Source organism: Glycine max, chromosome 2, assembly GCF_000004515.6.
Source record: "Glycine max cultivar Williams 82 chromosome 2, Glycine_max_v4.0, whole genome shotgun sequence".
NCBI classification, from domain to species: Eukaryota; Viridiplantae; Streptophyta; class Magnoliopsida; order Fabales; family Fabaceae; genus Glycine; species Glycine max.
Genome location: NC_016089.4, coordinates 1,890,282 through 1,917,475, shown reverse-complemented (window position 1 = coordinate 1,917,475; position 27,194 = coordinate 1,890,282). Strand labels below are relative to the sequence as shown.

The following is a 27,194-nucleotide window of genomic DNA, read 5'->3' as shown; positions in this document are numbered from 1 at the left end:
AGAGAGAGAAGCAAGCAAGGAATTTGCTACATATATGGTTTCCCTAAAAACACTCCATAATTCTAGAGTTCAATTTGACCCAGTCGAGATTCTATATCTTAAAACTAGTGCCGCCACATAAACTGTTTTTGCATGTATTATTATTTTATAGAGGATTAATTATGCCAATAATATTTTTCCTCATTGACTCCACTGAACTTCTCAGTTCTCACCACTTTACAAGTGAAAAATTAATGAAATTTTTATGGATAATGAGTCAAATTTGTGTTTGAGAGTGTATGACACTGATAAAATTAGTTTATGAAAAATGAAAATTTTAAATTTAATTCTTAAATGTGTAAAAAATATATGATAAATTAATCTTGTAAACAATTTAATGATAAATTGATCATTAAACTTTACATCATAATGTTAAATTGATTTTTAAAAAATATAATTTATTGTCAAATTAATTTTTGAATATTATAATTTAATAATAAAATAGCCTCACAAATTTAACAACAATACTAATTTGTCACATTTTTTTATACATTTAAAGACTAAATTTATAATTTTTATCTTTCAAGAACTAATTTGTTATCGTATCACACTTTTAAGGACAAATTAAATTATTTACCCAATATTTAATTATCTTATTAGGTTATTATTATTAATTGAGAGAATCGGCATACTGAAGCAATAGATCTGAACAACATGAAATGATATACAGCTACCTAAAGAAAATAATAACAAAAGGTAACAAGAGAAAATGTTCGTCAAGTAGATAGATCGGCATCCACAAACCAAAAACAATGTACATATTTTCCCACCTTTTTCATAGTCAAATTTAAATTTCACCATTTAAACATTTTCAAATCTTACTAAAATAGTTGCTATCTTGCGGTTTAATTAACATGAATAAGGTTTATGACTTTCATCATGCATGACAAAACCATGTATGAAATGTGAAACTGTATTAATGTTGTCTTATGCAGCTCACGTACCTCACAAACTTCTCATTAATAATATTTTTACAACATTAAATTATTTGAATACCTGAGACTTGGTTTAAAACTTGCATTAATGCATGCTCTAACTAACATATTGTTATAAGCAAAGGGAAGAGACCTTGATTTCGAGGACAACGAACTTCCTTATTACACTAAATATTCTTACTCAAATTCATCTTTGTTGATTCATTTATTTACTCATGTTTATATAGGTAATAACAAACTTCTGTGATCCACACAAAATTGATTCTCCACTAATAACAAACTTCATACTCCACTAATATTACTAATAGCTTCTAATAGAATTTGGTATTATCCAGAAATAGCACTACTGTTATTGGATCCTACAGAGGCTACACAAAATTATCAAGATATGAAGGTTTATTAGTGCTCCTCGTGGGCCTACTGTCATGAGCTTCTGCTGCAACTTCTTGTTAATTGTTATTCATGAGTTATTAGTGTTTTGAAAAATTGTAAGAAAATAGCAATGTATCTCCAATTTATGGTTCTTTTAGTGGAAGTTATAAATATTTTCATTCTTGTGTGAATTTATAGAGTAGAATTCCATTTTTTGTGATCTAATGTTGAAATTCAACTCAGTTTGTAGGGCAAAGAAGAGAAGGTGCAAAAAGTTAATGATGAACTCGCTTAGCGAGACAGATTGACTAAGCGAGCCTCATCCGCTTAGCGAGGCAGCCAGCTCGCTTAGCGGATGCAAAATCCTAGAAGAGGATAAGTCAGAGATCAGCGCACAGTCAACCCGCCCAACGAGGATGTTGTCTTTTCTCGCACTTAGCACGCACAAGCTTGCTTATCAGGTTTTCACTTACTCATTCGCTTAGCGAGGCAGCTAGCTTGCTTAGCAGATGCAAAACCCTAGAAGAGGATAAGTCAGAGATCAGCACGCTCAGTGCGCAGCCAGCCCGCCCAGCGAGGATGTTGTCTCTTCTCACACTTAGCGCGCACAAGCTCGCTTAACAGATTTTCACTTACTCTCGTTTAGCGAGACATACTTGCTAAGTGAGCCTTTGTGTGCTGAGAAGTCCAAGAGCCCTTAAAGCACTGAGTTGGCAAAAAACCAAAGGTTATCACCACAACCACAGTCTAGCCAGCCATTTTGCTATGTGAAAAACAAAGAGAAGAAAGGCAGAGAGGTTGGATAAGACATTCTCCTTCACCTTTTTCCATTTTCTTTCACCAAAAATATTCTTTTTCTTGTTTGTATGAAGCTTTTCTTGTAATGGAAGGCTAGAACTTTCTTGTTGGGGAGTAGTCTACTAAAAACTCTTGATGTAATCTTCTAACTATCTATTTAATGTTATTTTCTGGTGGTTTGATCTCCCATTTGTATGTTTAGTTAGGCTTTTTAGTGTTGGAAAATGCTTTAAAACCATAGAACTTGATAAAGAAAGCTAGAGACTTGTGTATCTAGGAATAGAATGCAGTAATCTAGTATGTTTTGCACTATATGCTTATTGCAACTCTTTTAGAACGAGTTTGTTAAGAAATCAAGAACAAAAGCTAAGAGAGTTAGGCTCATTTGTGCTAGGAATCATGGTCTGAGTATTTTCTCGGTGCAAGAGCACTAGAATAACGTTAAATAGAGAAAAACCTTTTTATACGGCAAGAGAAGTTTCAGTAGGTAACTCCCCGATGCTTTTACCTTGATATTTATCGCATTTTTACAGCTTTGAATTTATTTTTCCATTGTTTACGTAGTTAAACACATTGCAAAAAACTTATCCATCATTTAATCTTTATTTTATTTCCAAGTTAAAAAGTGTTTACATATTGAATATACATAACCTAAGTGAAACAAATTCCTTGTGGATACGATACTCGGTCTTACCGTTTTATATACTACTTGTGCAAATCGGTACACTTGTCGACGAGTATTAACACTTTTTTCTATCATTCCCTAGTCCATCAAAAACACCTTGTCCTCAAGGTGTTGGGTGTAAGAAAAGAGAACTCGGATCCCAAATTAAAGTGGGTGTAGGAATGAATAAATGAAGATTGTTGCGGAGGCAGAGCCATTTGGCAGCGACGAGAATTGTGTAGAAGGTGAGGAGGAATGGGTGGTCGAGCTTTGTGTCCCTGACCTTGGTGATGAACACGACGGAAAGGGATAAGTGGAGGCCGGAGGGAAGGATGCTGCAGCTGGGAGGCTCTGAGCGAAACTGGTGAATGGCGGCCCAAAGAGGGTCAAAGGAGGATGCGTGGGGCTTGCCATTAACAGGAGGTGGGAAGTTGCCATGGGAAGGGGAATCGACATGGTTTCGACTGTGGGTGGTGACTTTGCAGTGGAAGAAGATAGAAAGTGTTGGTTGGGTACCATGGTATTCAGTTTTAGGATAATGACATCGAGTTTGGAGGCCATGGAGGCTTGGGTCATGGCAAAGCGGAGTTGAGCTACAGCGAGTTCGACAATGGCGGCCTCGAGGGGGTCCGGGTTGGCTGAGGAAGGTACGACTTCCGTCATTGGAGGGCGGCAGGTCGGACCAATTGTTATGAACAGAGGGTTTTTACCTTGTATTCGAGGACAAGGTAACCTCCTGGTATCTAAGCTATTCTAAATAAAAGATAAAAATTGAGTGATAATTTTCTTTGCTTGTTATTATTTCGTATATCATGGTATTTATAATTGTGGCTACATAGGATATTGGCACTAATGGCCTCAACAGAGGAGACAAGATAATAATAGAATGAAAATATCCTAATAACAAAATTGTGGAAATATCCTAAGTGGTTGGAGCGACTGGAATATGTTGTCTGTGAATCAAGCATAGTCACAAAGGTAAGCTGGTATCTGCACCCTTTTGAGCCTACTCTCTTTTTGGGTTGTATTGCTATCATTATCCGTCGTTGGAAAACAAACCTTTTCCTCCAGGTTGGGCAACGAAAACAAAACTAGAATAGGGGTGGGTTTAGAAAAAAACATGATGGAAGTTGCTTTGTTGGTGGGCTTGTTTGGGCCCTGACAATGTTGGAAAGCAAAGGACAAAAATGGTGTCGTGTGGGAAAGTAAAACCCAATCCCTCTTTTTCTTTCTCAATAGTGTTATTTTTTTTACTCTATTCTCTGCAGCAATTATGCCTAACCCTAAGGTCTTCTTCTACATGACCATCGATGGGAAACCTGTTGGTCGCATCGTGATGGGGCTCTACACCAATGTGACTCCTCACACCGCCAAGAACTTCGGGGCGTTTTGCACCGGCGAGAAGGGCGTAAGGAGGAGCAGCAAGCCCCTTCATTACAAGGGCTTGTCCTTCCACGACATGATCTCAAGTTTCATGTGTTAGGGTGGCCACTTCACCGCCGGAAAAGAAACTCGCGGCGAGTCGATCTATGGTGCCAAGTTCACTGTGAAGAAGCACATTTGTCTCGATATCCTCTCCATGGCGAACATTGATCCCGAAACCATCATATTGAAGTTCTTCATTTGCATGGAGAAGACAGAATGGCTTGATGGAATCGGGAGATGATGGATGATGTTGAATATTGGAATGAAGTTTTTCAAAAGGAGAATGGCTGTAGTGAAGGAAGGGAAAACTTGGAAGGGAGGAGCAAGACCGCGCCGGCCATGGTGGTGGAGGAGGCGGTGGTTTGTGCATCACCATTCTCATTGCTGATCTTGTTGATGGCTCTGCTGCACCAGCAAAGGTAGGAGTAAACAGTGACGTTTGGTGCTTGGAGACGGAGGATGTTGGAGGGGGCGATATCAAAGACGGTGAGTGCTGGGGCAGTTGCAGAGGGCGATTTGGTGGAAGATGAAGGCACGTGCTGTGGTGGTCGCATGGGAAATTGGCTTTTCTGCGCTCCTGTGAAGAAGTGTGTTGACATGGAGGCTTAATGGCTCTTGATGTTGTCCTGATTGTTTCATTTGTTAGGTTGTGTTTACGTGTAGCAGTGTTAACTTGTGAATGAAACGGTAGATATGGTGGTGGAGGTGGCGACGACAGATACAATGGTTGTGGAAGAGAGGCGTCTATACTTTCTAGAGGCAGGCAAGGACATTTTATGGTTTTAGTGGTCTTCATGAAGGTGGGAAATGAAGGTTGAAGAGTTTCCTTGGTATCGCACAAGGCTAGCAATTGGTTCTACTCGCAAAATCAATCCCAAGGGATTAAGCTGGGTGCACATAAGGAGAAGGTGGGTGCTAGTGGATGGCTATGTGGAAAGACTATGATGGAAAGAGGTGGACTGGTGGGTGGTGTGGTCTGGCGTGGCAGCCATGAAAGACAGGGTAACGGCATGTCAGACCAATTATTATGAGCAAAGGGAGAAATAGAGGAAAGAGACATTGATTTCAAGGACAAGGGACCTTCTTATTACACTAAGTATTCTTACTCAAATTCATCTCCACTTATTCATTTATATACTCATGTTTATATAGACAATAACAAATTTCGGTGATCCTAATAGAATTGATTCTCCACTAATAATAGACTTCATACTTCGCTAATATTACTAACAGCTTCTAAGAGAATTTGGCATTATCCTTAAACAACACTATTGCTAATTGATCCTAGAGAGGCTACATAAAATCATCGAGATATGAAGGATTGTTAATGCTCCTCTTGGGCCTACTGTCATGCTACAGCTTCTTCCTATCACATATGCTATATTAATCATTTAAAAAAAATCTTAATTTAACTACACACTAGAAAATCTTCCTCTCGGTTCTCTACTAGCCAATTGGCTCTCTTTAATTAATTTTTTTTTATAGGGACTGGCTCTCTATAATAAATATTCATTGTTGGATTGAGATGTGAATTAATTGCACTTTGATCAAGACCTTTTATGGCTAACACAAACAAAATATACTTTTAGCTGACCATATAATGTAACGTGAAGAGATGATAAAGCATAGAACAATAATTGAATTAATGGTTAGTTATTCATTTCAAATCAAAATATCAAATCAAAAGCACTGAAGGTAAACCTCCATGCTCCACGATGATCCTTAAAGTCAAGCTTGATCCCTTATCTAGCAAGCAATCTCTTAAAATAAATCTATTATTAGGACTCTCGTAAATTCCCTTTTACTCCTACTTCCTGTTCTCCCCTTTATATCTGTGTACAGTGTGCCTTACTGTTACTACAGCCTACACTTGAATGACAAGTTTTAGGTATCAAAAGTTGGAAGCTACTTATTTCGTTTTCCTAAATTAATATTTAATACCATGGGAGAATATATAGAAGAATGGAGTATTGGAGAAAAATGTAACATGCTTATCTCCTTTTTGCATAATGTGTTTGGGACAAAATTAAATTAATTAATTAAATACTCCATAGATTATGTATAATTGATATATACAATCAGAATATTGTTATATGTATACTTGATTACTGTTATAATTCATTATAATTTGAATTAATTTTTGTTAGAATAAGTTTTTATGAAGTTAAAAGGGGAAACAACTAGTAAAAAAATTGAGGGTAAATTTTGCAAATAACGTTTTTTAAGAGAAATAAAACTGCTGAAAAATGATGGCAAGTTTCAATTTTCAAATGCATATGTTTGCTAACGCTATCTATGCACTTTTTACCTGATTTTCAGGCCAATAATGAGAAAAAAAAAAAAACGCTAGTTATATTGTGCTATTGCATGAGGAAAAAAACCGCTGGTTATATTGTGCTATTGCATCCAAGTTACGTGCATAACACTCTTAACCAACGATATTGTTTAATGCCAAAAAAATTTACAAAAATCCATTGAAATTCCAAAAAAAATTCTTTTACAGTGTGTTTTGATAAGGGAATTTAAAAATTTTAAATACTTTAATTGAAATTATTTTATTTTCAAAATTTTGTATTTGGATAAAAAAATTAAAATTGTGAGGATAAAAGAAAATAAAGACAAGAAGAGGAGAATTATGTGCGTGAGAGAAGAGTTGAAAGTTCAAAAAATGAATTTAGATAAATTTTAGGTGAAAAAGAGGATGAATATTATAAAAAAAATATGTGAATGTTTTGAAAGGTTATGTCAAAAATAGAATTTTAATTTCTCATATCTTATAAGAAAATTAAAATTACACATTTTTAGTTGTTTAAAATTCTGTTTTAAAATTTCAAAAATTTAAATTTCTCATACAAAACATACAAACATACAAACGATGAATTTTAGATTAAAGAAATTTAAATTTTCTATCAAATACAATCTTATTTAAAATTATTCTATAAGAAACTAAATAAAACATAAACACCATTTTGAAAAACAAATATTTTTTGTCCAAAGGAATATCCCTAGTATCTAATTATTTCAAGCATAAACATAAACACATCTAAAGCATTTATTTATTTTAGTGGATTCGGGTTATTCTTTAGTTTTTTTGGTTATCCATGTATTGGTAGCCCAAAGCATTTCAAGATGTTAAAGATTTATATAAAAGATTGACGTTTTCCAATAATTTCTTGATAATTTATTCTTTTCTTTATTTAAATATTTTATACACTTAAATTTTAGAGTAAAGTCCTATTCTCATGTTTACGTAGTTTTCTCAAATTCTAATCAGATAATTACGGGAAAGTGTAAAATATTTGATTAATAAATTTAATTTGATCCATTAATTATTTTAAGTTTAATCCAGAATTTAATATACTAAATAAAACATAAACACATTTAAAGCATTTATTTTTAGTGGCGACTATAAGAAACTAAATGTGAATTTTTTAAATTGATTATTTTATTTATATTTAATGTTCTGTCAAAAATTAAAACATGGACAAAATATTAATGTTTTGAACGAAACATGAAAAAAAAATCATGAAACTTTAAAAAATATAGGAGTAAAATAATTTTTTTAAAATATAATGTAGTAAAATAAAAAATTTAAAATATAAAGAATTAAAATAAATTTTTAAAATTTAATGTAATAAAATAAAAAATATTAAAATATAATGAATTAAGAGTATCATTTAATCTTTAAATAAATCTTAACATCTTAATTCCGTAAAAAAAATCTTAACATCTTAAAAAAATTATCTCTATCTTTTAACTAAACAATAACCCGGATTCACAGTGAAAAAAAATGCTTTAAATGTGGTTTATTAGCCAGGGAAATATGATAGGTATGTCACTAATTTATAATTTATTCCATATTAAGCTAGACCTTGTTTAAGTTTATTTATTAAATAAGTTGAGATATTTTTTTAAATATATATCTTATTTAGTTGTAAGAGGTGTAAATTGATGATGAAGAACAAATATGATATATTTTTCCACTGTCTAGATCCAACGTTTAGAGTTTATGAAAGAAGTTTAACCTTAGTTAGGAGGTACTGCGACGTTACTATAAACAATGTGATTAATCTGAATCATTTGAAGACCTTATTCTAGATCAATGCCAAAACTTAGAACCTTATGAGCATTATGAGATTTTAGATACCATACCACCTTCACTAATTATATGTATTGGTTTTTCCTTTTTACATATTAAAATATAATATTATAATTCTTTAAATTAATTATTAGTTTTTATGTATTAAATTTAGTTTTCACTCTTGAGAATAAGTACTTCTTACTGTATCTTTCTCTTAACTAGTCTTTATACCTGTGCATGCACGAATATTATTATATTGTATATAGATTGTATTGTAATAATTATTTAATTAAATTATAATTTATATTTTGGTAGATATTTTTAATTTTTTTATAATTAAATATCATTGGTGGAAGTTAAAAAATAATTTTTATAATTTTTATATTCCTATAAATATTAAATTATTTAGATTTAATTAACTATCTTTAATTGAGTAAAATATATATTTTATTTTTTAGTTAAAATATTTTAATTCCTTAATTTATTTTTTTATGAAATACATAATACTTTTATTTTCTTTTAAAATATTAGCCCGAGACAATTTTAATTAATTATATAAAAAATATTATTTTATAACATATAGGAAATAAAATTGTTGTTTAAAGTTTAAACTCATGTGAATTCATATTGAAAAATATATTTATCAATTGTTTTATACATGTTTATCACTCCTCTCCAGATTCACTTCATTTGAACAACTTATAACCAATTAAATTCACTTTTTCAATTAGAATTTTATTGCGATTAAACTTCAAATTATACACATTATTTCTTGTTAGCTTTTCATTTATTTCAATCTTTAAAAACATGATCAAGCCTTTCAAGATTTTCAATGAAGTTATCATCTTCTACAAAATAATTGAAAATCTTTAGTTTGATTTTCACTTATTTCAATCTTTTATGAAGTTACCATCTTCTATATAATAAGAATGATAAAAGAATAATACATTATAATTATATTGAGTACAACGGTCCCATGAAATTAAAATATACTACTATATTGCAATTACAAACTTTTTATGTTTTTTCTTTAGTTTTACGACACTAACTTGCAACAATTTACATTCCTTTCATTCAAACAAAGACAGACAAAACATTTGAGGAACCTCGTTAATTATACATAATTGCAATTTTTTTAAAGAGTAGAATATAATTGATGTTACTTGAATGAAAACATTAAATAAAAGTATTAAATGAAAGTATAAAATTAATTTATATAAAAACTATTATTATAGGATATTAAACAAATAAACAACTTATTTAGGATAAAAAAAATCCTTAATCACAAAGAACATTTTATGTAGAGATTTTTTTAATAATTATTATGCGAGACACATAGCAATTAATGATATACAGCATAAGAATATGAATTATATTGATTTACTTTCATAAAAAAACGTTTATTTATAATATAAGAAAATAAACTATATATTGAAAATATAAAATATTTTTATACTATTATTTAACTTTAATACAGAATACTTTTATTAACTTTTACAATAATTATTTAAAAGTTATATTAATGAGAATTTTTTATTTAAGAATAACATAAAATTGTTTTATATTATGAATGCGTGACCATTAAATTTTTACCGTATATACTCAAAAGATATATAATAAAAGAATAATTGATTAATGTTAAAAAAAATTAATGTGTCAGAAAATGTATTATAGTATTATTTTTTTTGTTAATTTTACTATTATTAATATTTTTATGTAATCACGTATTTTTTTTACTCGGTATATTACACTAAAGTTGAAGATAGAATAATAATAATAACTCTTTAATATGATATTTTTATGTTTAATATTCAAATTCATAAATATAATAACTAAATGCATAATAACCAATTAATAGTTTAAATATTTATTAATGGCACCATTAAAATCTATTGTCCTTATCCTAAAACCTACTAGTAATAATAAATGCGCATTTAAAATACACTTATAATAAACAAACATTTAAAACTCATTTCTATTAAATGTTTCATTATTAAATATGATTTATTAAATAAAAAAATTAAATACTTAAAAAGAAATTGTCTAAAATACCCTTGTTTTGAATGGAAAAAATGCACCAAAACTTTCTTAATTTATATTACTAGTAAAAGATTAAATACTACTAATACCTAAATTTAGCTCAATTCATCCAATTTATAATCCTTAAACATTGTATATTTACAACTTAATAATATACTGGTATATGTTTGTACTTTGAAGTTTGTTTAACTTTTTAGATACATTACCATCTTTGAATACATATTCTTTTCAAATACCAAGAGATATATTTAGCTCTCATAGTGAATAACGTAGTATTTAAAATTTTATTGTTTTTTCTTAAAAATGTACATAATTATCAATTAAATAAATATTTATTGTGCACTAAAATATTAATTATTATTACATATTTTAAATAAATATATACACAGTTACACACACATGCCAAATGCCTACCGCTGAAACAGTGAAGCTGACGCGAGGTTCGGCTTGGCTTTTGCTACGCCGACCAAGGGCAGCCACGTCAGCATCACGGCGGGTCCCACTTTTTCGGGCAGCTCAAACTCCTTCCCGTCTTCTTCGGGCAGCTAGCCACAAAATACAAATCCCCTTTTTTCTTCTGGTCTTCGATAACAAAAATCTCACTTTTAATTAATTAAATTTAATTAAGAATATACCGAAATCCGACTCTCACCTCATCATCCAACAATAATAGCAGCAGCAATCAACAAACGAGAGTTAGTATCGTAATTCGTATAATATTATTATTAGTATTATTATATGAATATATTTAAATTTTGAAAAACCCCACATTAATTAAATATTAAAAAGAAAATCCGAATAGTATTTTTGTTTTATCAGAGTTGTGTTGTGTAATGTGCTTGTGTTTTTGTTGTTGCTGCATAGAGAGGACCCCATATCTGTTATGTAGCGGAGATTACTCAGTTCAGCTCAGGTGCTGTTCTGTTCTCTCTGCCCCCTACTCTACTCACTTTCCATTTCCCAATTCCCAATCCATCTAATCTACCCTTCAAGGGTTTTGTTTTTTTTTTTTTTTTTAATTTTTTTTATTTACTTACTAATGTGATCTGTTACTTTTGCCCTTTTTCAGTTTCAATTTCTGGGGTTTGTGGGTTACCCGGTTTCAAGGGTTGTTGGCATGTAAAGTTGTGATTTTTAGGTTTCATCTGGGAATTTCCCATCTGGGGGTTGTGGTCTTTGGTATTTGATGGTATCTGGGTTTCTAGGGATTGATTGATCATTGATTGGTAGAGATAATAGATGGGGTTGGGTGCTGAGAATGGCAAGGTGGTGGAGTCTTGGGATGTGTGTAAATCAAAGGGGAGGAAGAAGAAGAAGGGGGATGAAGGGGGTGAGGCTGAGGCTGGGTGTTGGGTTAGGTTGAGGTTCATTGGGAGCTGCATTTCTTCAAGATCCAAGGTTGATACCTCAGTCAGTGGCAGTGGCACCAGTACTCATTATGGTAAATTCATCACTATTTCCTTGCAAGACTTGCTGTTGTTCTTGTGATGATGTGCTTGCTTGCTTGGATGTTCCATCCTTGGTAATGTGTTTGTGATATGATTTTGTTTTGTGTATAAATGTTGTTCCTTTTTTTGTTTTTAGTAGTTTGTTTTGTCTTAGCTTTTAAGAAAATCCGAATAGTATTTTGAGAATTCCTCCCTGGAGCACCTAGTGCAGGTTTGTTTGCAGTTTGGTTGAAAGTTACTGTGCTAAGTAATGTGAAATGTATACCCAACTGATATGCCAAAAGAACTAGGGTGTCTGATTACGAGTTCTGCAGGTGGTGTTTGCATCGCTGCAGCAAAACTATGTTGAAATATAATTTTGAGTTCTCTTTATTCCTGTTTATTCAGAACTGCAGTGAGTTACTTGGTTAATCCCAAAATATATGCCAATGCATATGTAAGCTTCATCACGAGAATGTTTCCTTTACCTCCCTGTGGTCTTCCAGGTTTATAGAGTGAGAAACCACTGAAAATTTAGATTTTAGATTGCCTAGGAAAATAAGGAAATACACAAAACTTGAGACTTTAGTTAACCTAATTATTATCAGATGTGCTTGTGGGTAAATATTAGAAAGGAAGCTAAACTCAGCTACTATTTGGACATAACTTAATTTCAAACATATGCTAAAAATGTAAATTACTTGTGGTGGTGCTTATTTCCTTATCTATTCTAAAACCTATAATGCATGATGCTATTTTTACTGCTTATCCTAATACTTTTTATTTTCCCTCTCTTGGTGGCTTTCCATTAGCTGAAAGTAAATCAACTAATGATACTAGTAGAGACCAACCAACAGCCCCAGCAGTCTCTTCTACAACCACTAGTAATGCTGAAAGCAATTCATCATCCACTTCCAAGCTTGAAGAAGAGCTTAAAATTGCTTCCAGGCTGCGAAAGTTCTCTTTCAATGAACTCAAGTTAGCAACAAGAAATTTCCGACCTGAAAGTTTTCTTGGTGAAGGTGGGTTTGGTTGTGTTTTCAAGGGGTGGATTGAAGAAAATGGAACTGCTCCAGTGAAACCTGGCACAGGACTTACGGTTGCTGTAAAAACCCTAAACCATGATGGGCTCCAGGGTCATAAAGAATGGCTGGTTTGTATATTTTCAAAAGTCCTTCTTTTCTTCTATTGTCAACTACTGAAATCTATATTTTTAATGATCTTTCGTGTTTGTATCATGTGGCAGGCTGAAGTGAATTTTCTTGGTGACCTAGTTCATCCAAACCTTGTTAAACTTGTAGGTTACTGCATTGAAGAGGATCAAAGGTTGCTAGTGTATGAGTTCATGCCTCGGGGTAGCCTGGAAAACCACTTATTTAGGAGTAAGTAACTATTTTATTATATCTAATTAGTTTCACATTTTCTTTTTCAAGAACAATAGTTGGACCACTGCTGCACCTTGAAATTTTTTAGTAACATCAAATGAAGATCCTTTCTCTTGTGAAGCATGGTTCCTTCACGGAAGCCAGATTAATTTTTTTTGGCAGTTTGGCATGGAAAAGTATTTTCTCAACATGTGAGGGAAGCGAGATGATATGATACAGCACTATACTACTCTTATAATTTCCATTAATAACCTGTTTCTTTGAGTATCTCAGTTGTCTAATGATGAATTTAGCAGCTTTCTCTATCTTGGGTAGAACTGGAACTCAAAACTATTGCTGTATATTTTATGTTTGTATTTTGTCCCTTTTTATTTATGTTCTCATGTGGAAATTAATGTAGGATCCATTCCTCTTCCATGGTCCATTAGAATGAAAATTGCACTAGGAGCTGCTAAGGGTCTTGCTTTTCTTCATGAAGAAGCTGAACGACCAGTAATATATAGGGATTTTAAAACTTCAAACATATTACTGGATGCAGTAAGTGTCAAAAACTACAATAAGATTGCATTTCCCCCTTTTTATCAGTCTAATATTGTACCGATTCAGGAGTACAATGCCAAGCTCTCAGATTTTGGTCTTGCCAAAGATGGTCCAGAAGGTGATAAAACCCATGTGTCTACTCGAGTGATGGGAACCTATGGTTATGCAGCACCAGAATATGTCATGACGGGTAAGTTTAGTTTGATATAGCCAGTTCAAATCTGCATGTTTTAGTTGTTATTTATTTGGAAAGTCACACATGCTTATGCTTTGTTGCTGTTTCTATCTGTCTTTATTTTGTTAGGCATTTTTCATCTTTGAATTCGTTGGTTGTTATTGATGATCACTACTTTCAAAAAAATTGGAACATAATTCCTTGTGGGACTGTTTTTAATGTTTGGTACATATAAAGCTCTTGATCTCTGATGTTATTTGTTTTCCACTCAAGCCAGATTTATGATTATGATCATAAATTACTTTCCGTCTATAATTTCCCTGTCTGATCAATTGTATTGATGGTTTGGTATTCGGTTGTTGTGTTCTCATAATGTTTATGACTTACAAAATTGGGAGTTTTATCATATTTTGTTGATAATTTTCAGTTATGTTTGTTCTAAATTCTTTTTAGACGCAATCCAACATCTGTAGTATCTATTTGCTTCCATTCTAATCAAGATTTACTCGTGTGTTTGGCAGGTCATCTTACATCAAAAAGTGATGTGTACAGTTTCGGAGTGGTACTACTTGAGATGTTGACCGGCAGAAGATCCATGGACAAACACCGACCCAACGGTGAGCATAACCTTGTGGAATGGGCTCGGCCACATCTAGGAGAGAGAAGAAGGTTCTACAGGTTGATAGACCCTCGCTTGGAAGGCCATTTTTCGGTAAAAGGAGCTCAGAAAGCTGCCCTACTGGCTGCTCACTGCCTTAGTAGAGATCCAAAAGCCAGACCCCTAATGAGTGAAGTTGTGGAAGCTTTAAAGCCTTTGCCAAACCTCAAGGACATGGCAAGCTCTTCATATTATTTCCAGGCAATGCAAGCTGACCGCATTGGAGCGAGCCCAAACACAAGAAATGGGCGAATGCAAGGAGCGTTGCTCACCCGCAATGGACAGCAGCAAAGGAGCCTTTCAATACCAAATGGTACTTATGCATCTCCATATCACCATCAGTTTCCCCAACCATCACCAAAACCCAATGGCAAAGCATAGAGCTGATGAAAATTTTCTTTTTCTTTTTCTCTTTCACCCTTTACACCATTTCTTAGTTTCTTCTTATAGATGTACCTTCTCTTAAAGCATAGCATATGCTGCTTTATGATGTTATGTTAACTTATGGGTGTTGACCCCCTTTATCTTGAAAGAATGTGAGGGTGAGAGCAAGTGAAGCTTATTGAGCTACTATGTCTTATCTCAAATTGTCATTCAATATTTTCTTCAGGTTGCTTGGAAATATTGAACACCATCAAATCCTCATCCTTATTTTATTTTGTTTTTCACATTAGTCCCCGGAAATGTTATCTCCTGATTTATTTAGGCTTTTCTTGTGATATCAAACACTGCATCTCCCCTTAAATTAATCACTAGCTTTTGTTTATGAAAAGACGAGAAAGAAGCTTTATTGCATTAATTTATAACCAGTTATTTGTTCTCATATGACCCGGTTCCTTATTTTATATAACTTATAGGCACCAGCTTATATACTTTATAGCACCTTCTAGTTGCAAAAAACTCAAATTTCAATGTTTATAGTTTGATCTCGATGTTGTTGTTCATTCTTATCATTATTGTTTCTAAAGATTATAGTGCGTGGGGTTCTAGTGTAGGATAATATACTTTTATGTGGGGTCACGTAGGAATGTTCTAAAAGTATTAGTTAAAGAATTACTAATAGATAAAAAGTTTTTAAGAGGTATGCTGGAAGTGTTTTAATAATGTAATGTTATTACATTAATGATGTGCGATATATACAATCCATGGTCCATTCTTTAATTGGTGTTCTAACATTTTCCTTTTACGTCCTTTTAATAATCGAATGTCTGGTGAATAACTCGATGACATGGTAATGAGCATTCTCATTGTTGAAAGTGGTTTACGTGCAATAGCAACAGTACACGTGTAAATGATGTACAGTATATAATTCCATGTTACGATTAAATTTTTTGGCACGTGTTAGATTTCCAATTAGGTTGATACAGTCAACAACACTCGAGGTTTGAGTTTTGACTAAATCTAGTAATCTCTTTCGTCTTGTTACAAGATTCATTTAATTAATTCACAATTATTAAAGAAATTAATTTATTTAATAAATTTAAACATTTAAATTTATTTTTAATTTATATATTATTTAAAATTCTAACACGAGACATACTCTATTTTTTTAAAAAAATATTTTTATTAATTATAATCATTCTAATATCTCCCATCAGTAATAAATATATTTATTGTTTTAATTTTTCTTTATTTTCTTTTAAGTGTAAAGAAGCAAAGTAAGACTTTAAAATATTTTTCATGAGACGAAGTTAGACTGTCAAAGAGCTTTTTTTTTAAGATCTACAATTTATTGAACTCAGAAATAGTTCGATTAAAGATATTTTTGGTAAAAAAAAAATTAATACAAGCGGAATGATAGGTTTAAAGACAAATGTTAAAATCATAAAATTATATTACATTCTAATAAAATAAATTAGATACTTTAAAATTGAAAATACTAAAAAAAACTGAAAAAAATATTAAGTTTAAATTTATATAAAAAGAGGGAGACAAAATGTAAAAGTCCAATATGTTGTTTATTTGTAATATTATCAAATAAGGAGTGCATTTGAATATCTTTAAACATATATAAGTCCACCATTGAATGCAAGAGATATTTTAAATTGATTCTTATAAAAAGAATTAAACAAAACTTCTAATTACCGAGAAATATAGATTAGTTGGTTGAATAGTATGCGTAATTTTAATCTTTATGAATAAAAAAAAAATCATAATTTCATTCGTATAAAACAAGGACGAGAAATTTACTGCATTTCTTCAAATATCAAAGTTATAAGGTCCACACAGGAAAACGGCAATGCTATTAAGACCCAATACATGTTCGACGAAATTGAGATATTGGCTCTTGATAAATTGAATACAAATCAAAGGGATTAGAAATATGAAAGATTTAAGCACCAAGTATCGGTGATTTTTTTTATCGGCAAATTTAATTGTTAGTTTTTGTCTAAGAGTATCGGTATATTTTATTATTTCAATCATATTCATGAAAAGTTTTAACAAATCATTCTTCGTATGAACAACTACTGTAACCATACTTCTTTCAAGAGACCATTTGGCAGTAGTACACTGCCTAAAGTGAGACCATGATAATGCAAAATAGGAAATCAAATAAAAAGAGACCAGACTAATGGTTTGTACGTGAAATTTTATGCCAAAAAGAGAAACACTTCTTGTTTTTGGCCATTTTGGCTGATACTAGTAATGTAGCTTTCTCTTGTAGTCTTGTGTAGTCTCTTGTTTAGTTGTTTGTTTTTTGGGCCTTTCTGATACCATGCTCATTAAAATTAAAAGTTGGACTCATTCATGTGAATTCTTTCTCTCCTTGGACCATTCATTTACATAGAAACTTCCTCATCTCTGGCCAGACCAGATTTCCTATGCAAATTACACAGATCCTTTACCTTTTGCCCACCATTGTGATATCTTCTAATTCCATTTTATCTTCCTCCCTTCTTTTTTTTTTTTTATTAAAAAAAACTCAAATTATTTAGCCCTAGTAGTAAGAAAAGCAGAAATTAAGGAAAAAGACATGTTATTTTATGTTTGTGTTTTTATTTTTGTATAGAAAAATTTAGGGGAAAGAAATGACATATTTGTACTAGACAAAAAAAGTCTTCCGACTAAAAAACACTTACAAATGCACTTATATTTATCTCACTGCAAGAAGACAAGGGAGAATCTCGAACTTGCATGTAAAATCTGAGACTCTATATTGTGCTGCTAGACAAATCCCTTACGATTATTTTATGTTTGTGTTTGAGTTAATTATTTTTTTTGAAATTAATCAACCCAAATTATTGATGCAACATCCACATGATTGGAATTGTATGAAATCCAAACTTCCAGAATACAACTGGGTATAAATTGTAATATATTTCCCCAAGGGAAATAAAGTATACACATTCTTGGTATGGAGTGAGATGAGCCTCTTATGAGCCTACTCTGCTCAACTGCTCCTTGGATGTGCTTTCAAATATCTTGTCAGCACTTGCTACCTCAAAACCATCTCTTCTATGGAACTCTTTAACCTGCTCCATTAGTTAAAAACGAAACAAGGATTAGCAAATCCTGCAGAAAAATGTCTTACAATACATATTATATTAGCAGGTCATTCAAATTCTTAAAGTAGTTCACTGTTTCACCAGTAACCAAAAACACTGGTCATAAAATTAGTCCTAATCATCAACAGCCAAAGATAAGAATTATAATAAAAAGTTGAAAGCTGATGTTGAAAAGAATGATGCTTACCTCTGTGTCAGGTAAATTTTTATACTGCGGCAGCACCAGTCGCTCAGCAAATTCAATGTATGAGCATGGAACTGATTCAGTTATACCATCAGAAAATTTGAAAGAAATTGAATCTGCTACAGTTGAGCTTTGCTGGAGAAGACCATCAGGGCTCACTGGAAGTAGAGGAAATATTCAAATCATTCACATGATCCTTGATCACAATGAATTACAACTTGCTATGGTCATCTTCAATTTCAAGATGATTATATCAGCACGTTCATAGTTAATCTAGGTTATAATTTCAGTATACATCTCATAATTAGGAGCATGCAAACAGATTAAACAGCTTTACGGGACTTTTATTTCCAACATAGGAGTGAGGGAAAGAAGATAGATCTGATGAGCAAGGAAAACTTTCAGAAGGTGAACACAAGCAGGAATTGAAGGAAAATTGTCATATTTGCCATTATAATGAATATGAGGGGATTTTTCTCTTCAATCCTCATTTTTTTTCACTTGAGATAGCAATTGTCTTAATCAGAAAGAAACCAACCTGAGATTGTCTTACATTGAACATTGAATGCTTTTATTTTGGTAAGAAAAAAACCTTGAAAACCTTATAGTTGCATAATAAGAAACAAGGGTACAAACCTTTCAGCACTCCTCCTTCAGAATTCAATCTGAATCCACTATCCTTAATAAACTGATTTAGTTTTTTTATCTCCTTCAAATGAGTTTTCAGCCGATGAGTGGATATAGTAACATGGTTTAGTGCATACCCGTTGACTAGGGTCCAGGCAGCATACTCACTTTCACTGTTCATCAAATACCAACAAACCATAAGTAAGCCAGAAGCTAGAAGGGAGTAGAGACTTTCCTATAAAAATATTGCCCGCCATACATATAGTAATACCTTGCCAATTGTTGAAACTCAGAATATAAGGGCTTTTCCCATGTTAAATGTCCAAGGGAACTTGCAAGTGCTGCATACTTGTTTCCATCCACAGATGATTCGGTGTATTTTTTAATTATTTCCTGCAGAAAAATTCAAAACTTCTTTTACTACAATTGGCTTTTGGGGAGTTGGAGCCACAATGCAGCAGAAATGTAAGTATAAACCTTTGGTGTCATGCAATTATGTATATCACTATAGTCTACAGATAAGATATCATATACTGCATCTCAATCTTAATATATAGAGAAGTACCATATGGAAAATCCTAAGAAATCAAACAATTTTTTGCTTATCAAATTTTTGTCATCATACTGAATACAACTACTAACAACACAAGATAATAAGACAAAACACTGCCTTACAAGTTTACAACGGTTCCGGTAGTTGCATAGGAACCATTCAAGAAATTATCTATGATCTATCCCCATACCAAGTAAAACGGAACCTATAAACACAATTTCAACAACTGGGATTGTGATGGATTTTAAGTCCAAAATAGTGAGAGAGAAGATAACAAGAATTAACATATGTTAAACTCAAACCCTGGTACAATTTAGTAAATTTCAGAAAATTATGCAGTACTCCTTTTAGCATCATACCATTGAGTATATGAAGAGCTGAAAAACAAAATAGCTGCTCAATTTGCCACATAAAAATAGTGGTGAAAGTCACATAGCAGTTGTAAATAGCCCAGCACAACACTATTATGACGCTGACAAATGGTGGGAACTAATTTGTAAATACTTATTAAAGTAGGGACCAAAGTGTAAAGTTTTTTCATGTAAGAACTAAACCAAGAAATAGTGTCAAGTATCAGGACCAAACTTCTAGCCTAACATAAATTAAACAGGCTTTTAAAAGTCCTTCTCCCAACTTATTTAGTAAATAGGCCTAACTTGACTACGCCTGATAGGGGTTAGGCCATAGGCCTCGGACCATCAGTCTTACCTATTTTCACCGCACCCTTACATAAAAACAACCACAAGAACATCATGATAAAAGATTATCTTTATCATATTATTACTTTGCTAATATTTGAAACTTTTCTTGGTACAGTTGCTAACATTTTAAACAGGTTGCAAAATAGAAGGAGGAAACCAGCCTCCATCATACTAAATTTAATTCTCAGACCATAGATGTAAAGTGACATTAATTGAACATTTTTCTTACGAACACACCTGAGTTTGTGGACTCATTTGATCTACCAGTAGCTCTGATATAAATATTCTTGGCAAAGGCCCATTAATGCCACTGCCATTGCTAGCCAGTGAATCAGCAGGAGGAGAAAACCACAAAGCCCTCAACTTTTTGGCTGGAAACCTCAACTCTTCCCTTTGTGTATAGCCATAATCCAGAAAAAAACTAGCCATGGAATCAATTCCATAACCATTCACCTAATTAAGTGCAATGATAGTACGATACACATGAATGGGCTAATCAGGTATAACTGAGTCACACAGAAAAGTGTAAAGTGTAAGGAACTAAAGCCAAGAGAAGTACCCCAAATGTCCTGAATGCAAGATGATCATAGCATAATGAGTTATTCTCAGCAGAGTGAACAAGGTCCAATATGGCCTTAGCAGTACGATTTCTGTTCAAGTAAACAGATTGCATACTTTCCAACACACCCCTGAAAAAAGCTTCACCCCCCTGCATGAAGAGAAACCGTATTCTCATGAGAAACAGAGAATCCAGACCAAAATCTCAATAGTTAGGACATGTTTGATTCCCTTCTCACTTTTTTATTTCAAAAACTGCTTTGTAAACCAATTTCACACCATGCAGCAATCAATTTCTCGTCCTAAATCTTTTTTGTTTTGAAAATTGCTTCCAAAACAAGTGATTTAAAAACCTAAAACCGTAAACAGCTAGGATATGTTTTCTCACCCTCTTCTATTTTCTTTTATGATTCAAGTGTTTAGGAGACAACCTTTTAGAAAACAGAAATATGCTCAGGGACAAACACTTTCAAAGTGGACACAACTTTTGGAAAACAGAAAATGTTTTTGAAAACAGTAAACAAACAAGGCCTTACTATCACTATAAGCATCATGGATATCCATTGGCGATACAATCAAGTGTCAAATTCATTTTTCTCTTCAAAATTAACAGAAGAAACAATCAAGCACAATGATCATTTTGGTCCCTTAACGTGTAAATTGATAACAATTTAGCCTTGAAAGAACGAAATTCTGATTTAGTCACTCAATCTGTAAAAAAGTGCGATAATTAGGTCTTGCACATTCAGGACCAAAATGATCTTTTATCCAACAATAAATCAAGTCCTCTGGGGGAGTACATCATATTATAACATTAAGCACAACAAACATAGCAGAATTTTGGGTTCAAAAAGAATTAGAACATGTCACAAGAAATTCTAGGATGCTATAAATAAAATCAAACAAATAAAATGGAACCTGAATTGATGATCTCTGGGAAGCATGTGGTGATGTGGAGCCACAAGACACGTGAAGTGTTCTACGTGGATTGTCTAAGGCTAAGGCCAAGTGCCCCGGAGAAGAAGATTGTTTCATTGGAACCAAATTCCAGAATGTGGGTTTGGAAGGCAGAGAGGTTGCTGTTGTTCTACTGAAAGAGAATAAAGGTGACAAAGTGGAGGAATTGGTAGTTGCAAACATGGTTCTATAATTAATTTAAGGTTCAGTTCAATGGATGATGAAAAAGAAACTACATGAAACTTCAATCTTTTAATTTAAGGTACAATGTCCCTTTGCAGGCCTTTTTTTCTTCTCAAGTTTAATTTGTTTTTATTTGCCTAAAATAGTAAATTATTGAATTCTAGATAGACTAGACACTTCTTTCTGTTACCAATTATCAATTATTTCTATTAATGGAGGTATTATTATATACGAACGAACACTTTCCCGAAAAAGATGTGATTTGCTGTAGCCACATTGAAGAGTCTTGTACGACATTGGTTACGTCTGAGTCTTGATGGCTGATGCGTGCACGTCACATCATCTTTATAAAACAGCTTGTCATTTGTCCTTGTCTCTATATAATATTAATGGTTGCTCAAAAGAATTTCTCTCCACTTATTGAAATTCTCCCAGAGAGGAGTTTTTCCCACCTTGTCACCAAAAATAATTAGGTAAGTAAAAAAAATGGTTAACCAAAATAACATTTACCCCAAACATAGAACAATCGGAGCCAAGATGCCTTGTTTTTTTAATTGAATTTAATGGATACAATTAATTATGTAATCGTAATAGAGTTTTGCTACTCAATATCATTAGAGTATTGATTAAGGAATTAGAAAAAAAAAATATTTATTGTGTAAATTATAAGACAATGTAAAAAATATCATGAATAAAATTTTTTTATCTCCCACTAAAAGTATTTCTGTTTTAAGTTTATTAATCAATGTGCTTAGAACACTTAATATTTGTCATTGTCATAATTGGTTATATCACAAGATTAGAGGACACTTGAGACTAATTTTGAAAAGATTTTAAACTCAATTAAAGCTGTATGATAATCGATTATGGCAAAAGTTTGCATAACTGACCAGTGACCATATAATCGATTATGTTTGATGCATAACTGATTATCCTGCGAACCCAAGAGTGACCGGTATAAAATTGGAGCAACATAATCAATTAATTAACTTGTTGGTATTATTGATTATGTGTGCCAACAAGAATTACGAAGGGCTTGTGAGAGGGACAATTTTGGCAACCAATCAAAGTATTTAGGTAGTATTTGGTTTAATTCTTCTTTGGGAGAATTTGAAATGAAAATTTCAAAAATTGATATGGATTCTTTTATACCTCTATCCTTTACTTTAATTCAAACATTTTACATTTTTTTTTTATCTTTTTCACTTTCACACCTCTTTCATTCTTTTTAGACCAAGCCGGTGCCTTACTATGTTATGTGTAAATGCCTGTTTTTCACTCTTTTTTTCTTCCTTTTTTGAGATGAAAGTAAAAGTTCGTGGGTTCCTCATTTTTTTTTCTACACCCATGCATTTCCAAAACCTTTTTTTTAGCTGAAATCCCTTTCAGGGTTGTTTCATGCTTCTAAACCAAACACTAGCTTAGGTTGGGGACTTGAGGATATCCCTTGTTGTGAGAAACAAATATGGTCTGTTAGATTTAGACTCTTTAAGATTAAGGGTTAAGATAAATGCGAGATTACCATCAATATGTAATGAAATAAATTAAAAAATATATATTAAAAAATAGTCTTGACTCCCTCGTTTGTCTTTCTCCAATTCTAGTCAATGCTCCCTCCCCAAAAATGAAAAAGAGGAGAAAGACAAAAGGGAAAAAACAAGAGTATTTTTTTTTAAAATTATTTCAGTGCAAGTATTTTACAATAGTCCCACATTTATTTTATTGTTGTTATTAAAAAGTCCATATCTAACAGAAATATATTCATGCATGATATCCTAGCTTTCCAAAATAAATTATATTATTTAAATAATTAAGTAAAATGTAACTCAAAATTTTGTATACCCTTATTAGATGATCACTGCAAGACCCTGCAATTGCTTTATAATTGTAGGGAATCCAGGTACATATCTAACACACCACATTTGTTTTCCATGACAAGAATTTTTGCTCAAGTCCCTCACCCTAGAATTTATCATATACAGATTAGGATCAGGATTGTAACTTCCTTTTATATTCTTAATTTATTCTCAAAATCAATTAATGTATTCATTAACCTATTATCAATTTAAATATGTTTTTGGAGAATTAAATAAGTCAGATTATTTAAATATGGTTTATGTTCTTGTTAATAATTTTTGTTTTTTACTATCTATAATATTTTTTTATCTTTATAATGTTTGATGTCACCTATTTTAGTTTTTGTTGTAACACTGGGGATTAAAAATAAAAAACAATGGTATTTTACAAAAATGTAATGATATGAACTGATTAACCAAGGTTAGCTAACTTCATCCTACTTACCTTTAGAGTTTGCAATTCCAACTAGGCTGACATCCCAAACACTAACCAAGAAATTCATTTTAAAAGATGAAGAAAATACAAAAGACCATGAGGACATGAACCAAACCTATTGGAGGGAAATCAAGAGAATTAGACAAAACTATTCTATTCCTATTCAATTCTGCAGCAATGAAAATAGGAGCAGAATTCCACCAACAAAAATAATTGAGATTTGAGAGAAGAAGCCAAACGGGCTATTTTGTACGTCTGCACAAATATTATCCTCTCTATTGATTTGACCTACTACAAAAGGCATATTTTTTGTTAACTCTATATAGTTTAACCATTTGTTTCTAACAGACCAAGGAACGAAATTATCATTAGAAAAGGCCTGCACTATCAAAATGGAGTCACTTTCCAGTGAAAATTTTCTCCAACCCTTGTCATAATTTTTTCAATAGCTAGGATGACACCCATTAATTCAGCAAAAACTTAATTTTTAAGACCCAAGTTGGCTGTGAAACAGCCTAAGAAACTACTGTATGATTTCTCAAGATACCAGTGCAGCCCGCTCTGGACAACCCAAAGCTACATGTAAAAATAAAATGTTATATTTACTGAAATTAAAAAAAAAATCCCTATATTTTATAAGAAAATAAAAAGTTATTATGTTTGCAAAAATGTAAAACATGTTATTACTAATAACGATTCATGATAGGAACCGAAATATATAACGTCATAATAATGATCATTGAATGAATAAAAAACTAAAAAGAAAATTACAAATTTAAATAAAAAATATTATATTTAGAAATATCTCAAACATATTTAAATCATTTAGTTTTTTCTAAGACTGACAAATAAATTTAGTTTTTCTATAGATTCACTTGAAAATAATTTAATTTATGTGATATTACTTTAGTCTTTAAAATTAAAAACTTATTTAATATAAGAAATCTTAAAAATTATATTATCTGCAAGTAATCATTTATTTAATATTTTTGTAATAATTAAATGTTTAGAGAATTAAATAATTTATTTAATATTTTCAAAATAAGTTATATTAGTTTTTGGTAAATAATTAGTTAAATTATAATATTTTTAAATATATAGTAATTTTAATATTATTTACCAATTAATACATTTTCAATCATGAATAACATAAAAATATATATTTTCCTATAATTCAAAGTATAATTAGCAAACTATGGGGAATTTTAGAAAATAAGAAAAAATAAAAACAAAACCAGTGGTGAATCTGTATGAACATTTGGAAATTTGATGGTATTGCTCTATACTAACACCTAAATTGTCTGAACGAAAAGCTTTTCCAAAAGATTATCAATGGGAAGGGTACTTTGTTCTAATTCGTGAAATGGGCTATCTTGGTAAAATGTTGGATCTATCCAAGTTATAAAGTGGGTGTTGTTATTGGCCCAACAACATTATTCATGGCTCCAACCAAGTGGTTTAAGCTTTCTTTTTTTCAAAAAATATCTTTAGTCCGAAAACACATTTTTTTTTTATAACTGCATATAAAATTTATAACAGAAACATATTTTTATTGAGCTACAAGGATGCGAACAAAATATCACATAAACACATTTTTGTTGTTGATTTTATTTGCAAAAACATGTTTCTGTTGTATATTTTGCTTTGTATTACAACAATGTTTTATTATTGTATAAGAAATTTGTACAAAATGTAAAATAGAAACACATTTTTGCTTACAAAATCAACAACAAAAACATGTTTCTAGTGTGTCTCCAACATATTTCTATTGTAGATTTTGTATGCCCCCTTATTACAATGAAATCATGATTTCGTGTGTCTCCAAATGGTTTAAGCTTTCTTTTTTTCAAAAAATATCTTTAGTCCGAAAACACGTTTTTTTGTATAACTGTATATAAAATTTATAACATAAACATATTTTTATTGAGCTACAAGGATGCGAACAAAATATCACATAAACACATTTTTGTTGTTGATCTTATTTGCAAAAACATGTTTATGTTTTACATTTTGCATGCATCCTCTATATTACAACAATGTTTTATTATTGTATAAGAAGTTTGTACAAAATGTAAAATAGAAACACATTTTCGCTTACAAAATCAACAACAAAAACATGTTTCTAGTGTGTCTCCAACATATTTCTATTGTAGATTTTGTATGTCCCTTATTACAATGAAATCATGATTTCGTGTGTCTCCAACACAAAGATGTTGATTTCGTTGCATAAGAAAACAAAGAAAGGGACAAGGGAGAAGTGATGAGATTTGAAGTAAGGGATAAAAAAGTCTTTTCCATGCTTTTTAAAATTTGTAGGAACAGATAGGAAAGATTATAGGAGCCCAACTCCCATTGTAAAGTTTGTAAATGTTGTGAGCCTCCCTTTTATATATATAAAAAAAGTGTTTGAGTGATGTTAGCATCCAACTCAGCTCCAGAATTTTTAAAGTACATGTACGAATAATGATTATACCTTGGGTCGGATTAAATTTACCTTTACACTTTGTTAGACTAAAAATATTTTTAATTTAAAGATGAAAAATAATGTATTAATAAATAATTAGAAGAAAGATAAATATTAACATCAATGATAATTTTATTTTTCTTATAAATTTAAAATAAATTGATTATTCTTAATTAACTTAACCATTTTTTTAAATATTAATAAATTAGATATTTAAGTCTTATAAATAAAAACTGATAACTTAATATTATTGAGAGGTATTGGATCTAACTCATGATTTAGATTCTTGTCGTCTAGGAATAATGAATTGTAATTTAGTATTAATTTATTCCTTAAAATTACTATAATATGCAAATTATTCTTGAAATTATAAATCGTCAAATAAATTACTCAAATTTTTTTTACTTTTATAATTTCAAGATGTTGTTTTGAGGATTTTTTCTTACTATGAATTAAAATTGACAAATGAAATTTATGACTTGCATATATATTAATAATAAATAAAGTGAAAATTCAAATAGAATTTGATTCACCGACCCATTAAATCTTGGTTCAATATTTTCCTCCATATATCTAGATATCAATCTGCAAATCATGAAGAACTTAATAAATATGAATAACTTTGCTCTA

At 31.4% G+C, this 27,194-nt stretch overlaps 2 protein-coding genes and 1 pseudogene across 6 annotated transcripts; 2 read left to right on the top strand and 1 right to left on the bottom strand.

Annotated features, from left to right (window-relative positions):
- The first annotated feature begins 4,081 nt into the window (after positions 1-4,081).
- Positions 4,082-4,474, top strand: LOC100811931 (peptidyl-prolyl cis-trans isomerase 1-like; annotated as a pseudogene).
- A 6,457-nt stretch (positions 4,475-10,931) lies between these two features.
- On the top strand, positions 10,932-15,207 carry LOC100305443 (serine/threonine protein kinase-like protein). 5 transcript variants are annotated; one of them, XM_041005544.1, is made up of 7 exons: positions 10,932-11,267; positions 11,424-11,795; positions 12,594-12,934; positions 13,028-13,163; positions 13,567-13,703; positions 13,773-13,896; positions 14,403-15,207. In XM_041005544.1, exons 2-7 carry the CDS (start codon positions 11,594-11,596, stop codon positions 14,918-14,920), a joined length of 1,458 nt encoding a protein of 485 aa, XP_040861478.1. In that variant the 5' UTR covers positions 10,932-11,267; positions 11,424-11,593; the 3' UTR covers positions 14,921-15,207. The 5 variants fall into 5 exon arrangements, with proteins under 5 accessions (XP_040861478.1, XP_040861477.1, XP_040861474.1 ...); XM_041005543.1 differs by having other exon boundaries at positions 10,978-11,049; positions 11,219-11,267; positions 13,567-13,896; XM_041005541.1 differs by having other exon boundaries at positions 11,104-11,267; positions 12,594-13,163.
- Positions 15,208-17,781: 2,574 nt separating this feature from the next.
- LOC547714 (uncharacterized) lies at positions 17,782-21,938 on the bottom strand. The gene is made up of 7 exons (XM_003519035.5): positions 21,587-21,938; positions 20,670-20,819; positions 20,348-20,563; positions 19,128-19,249; positions 18,866-19,029; positions 18,233-18,387; positions 17,782-18,012 (listed from the first exon to the last, which is right to left on the bottom strand). Exons 1-7 carry the CDS (start codon positions 21,806-21,808, stop codon positions 17,914-17,916), a joined length of 1,128 nt encoding a protein of 375 aa, XP_003519083.1. The 5' UTR covers positions 21,809-21,938; the 3' UTR covers positions 17,782-17,913.
- Positions 21,939-27,194: the final 5,256 nt, after the last annotated feature.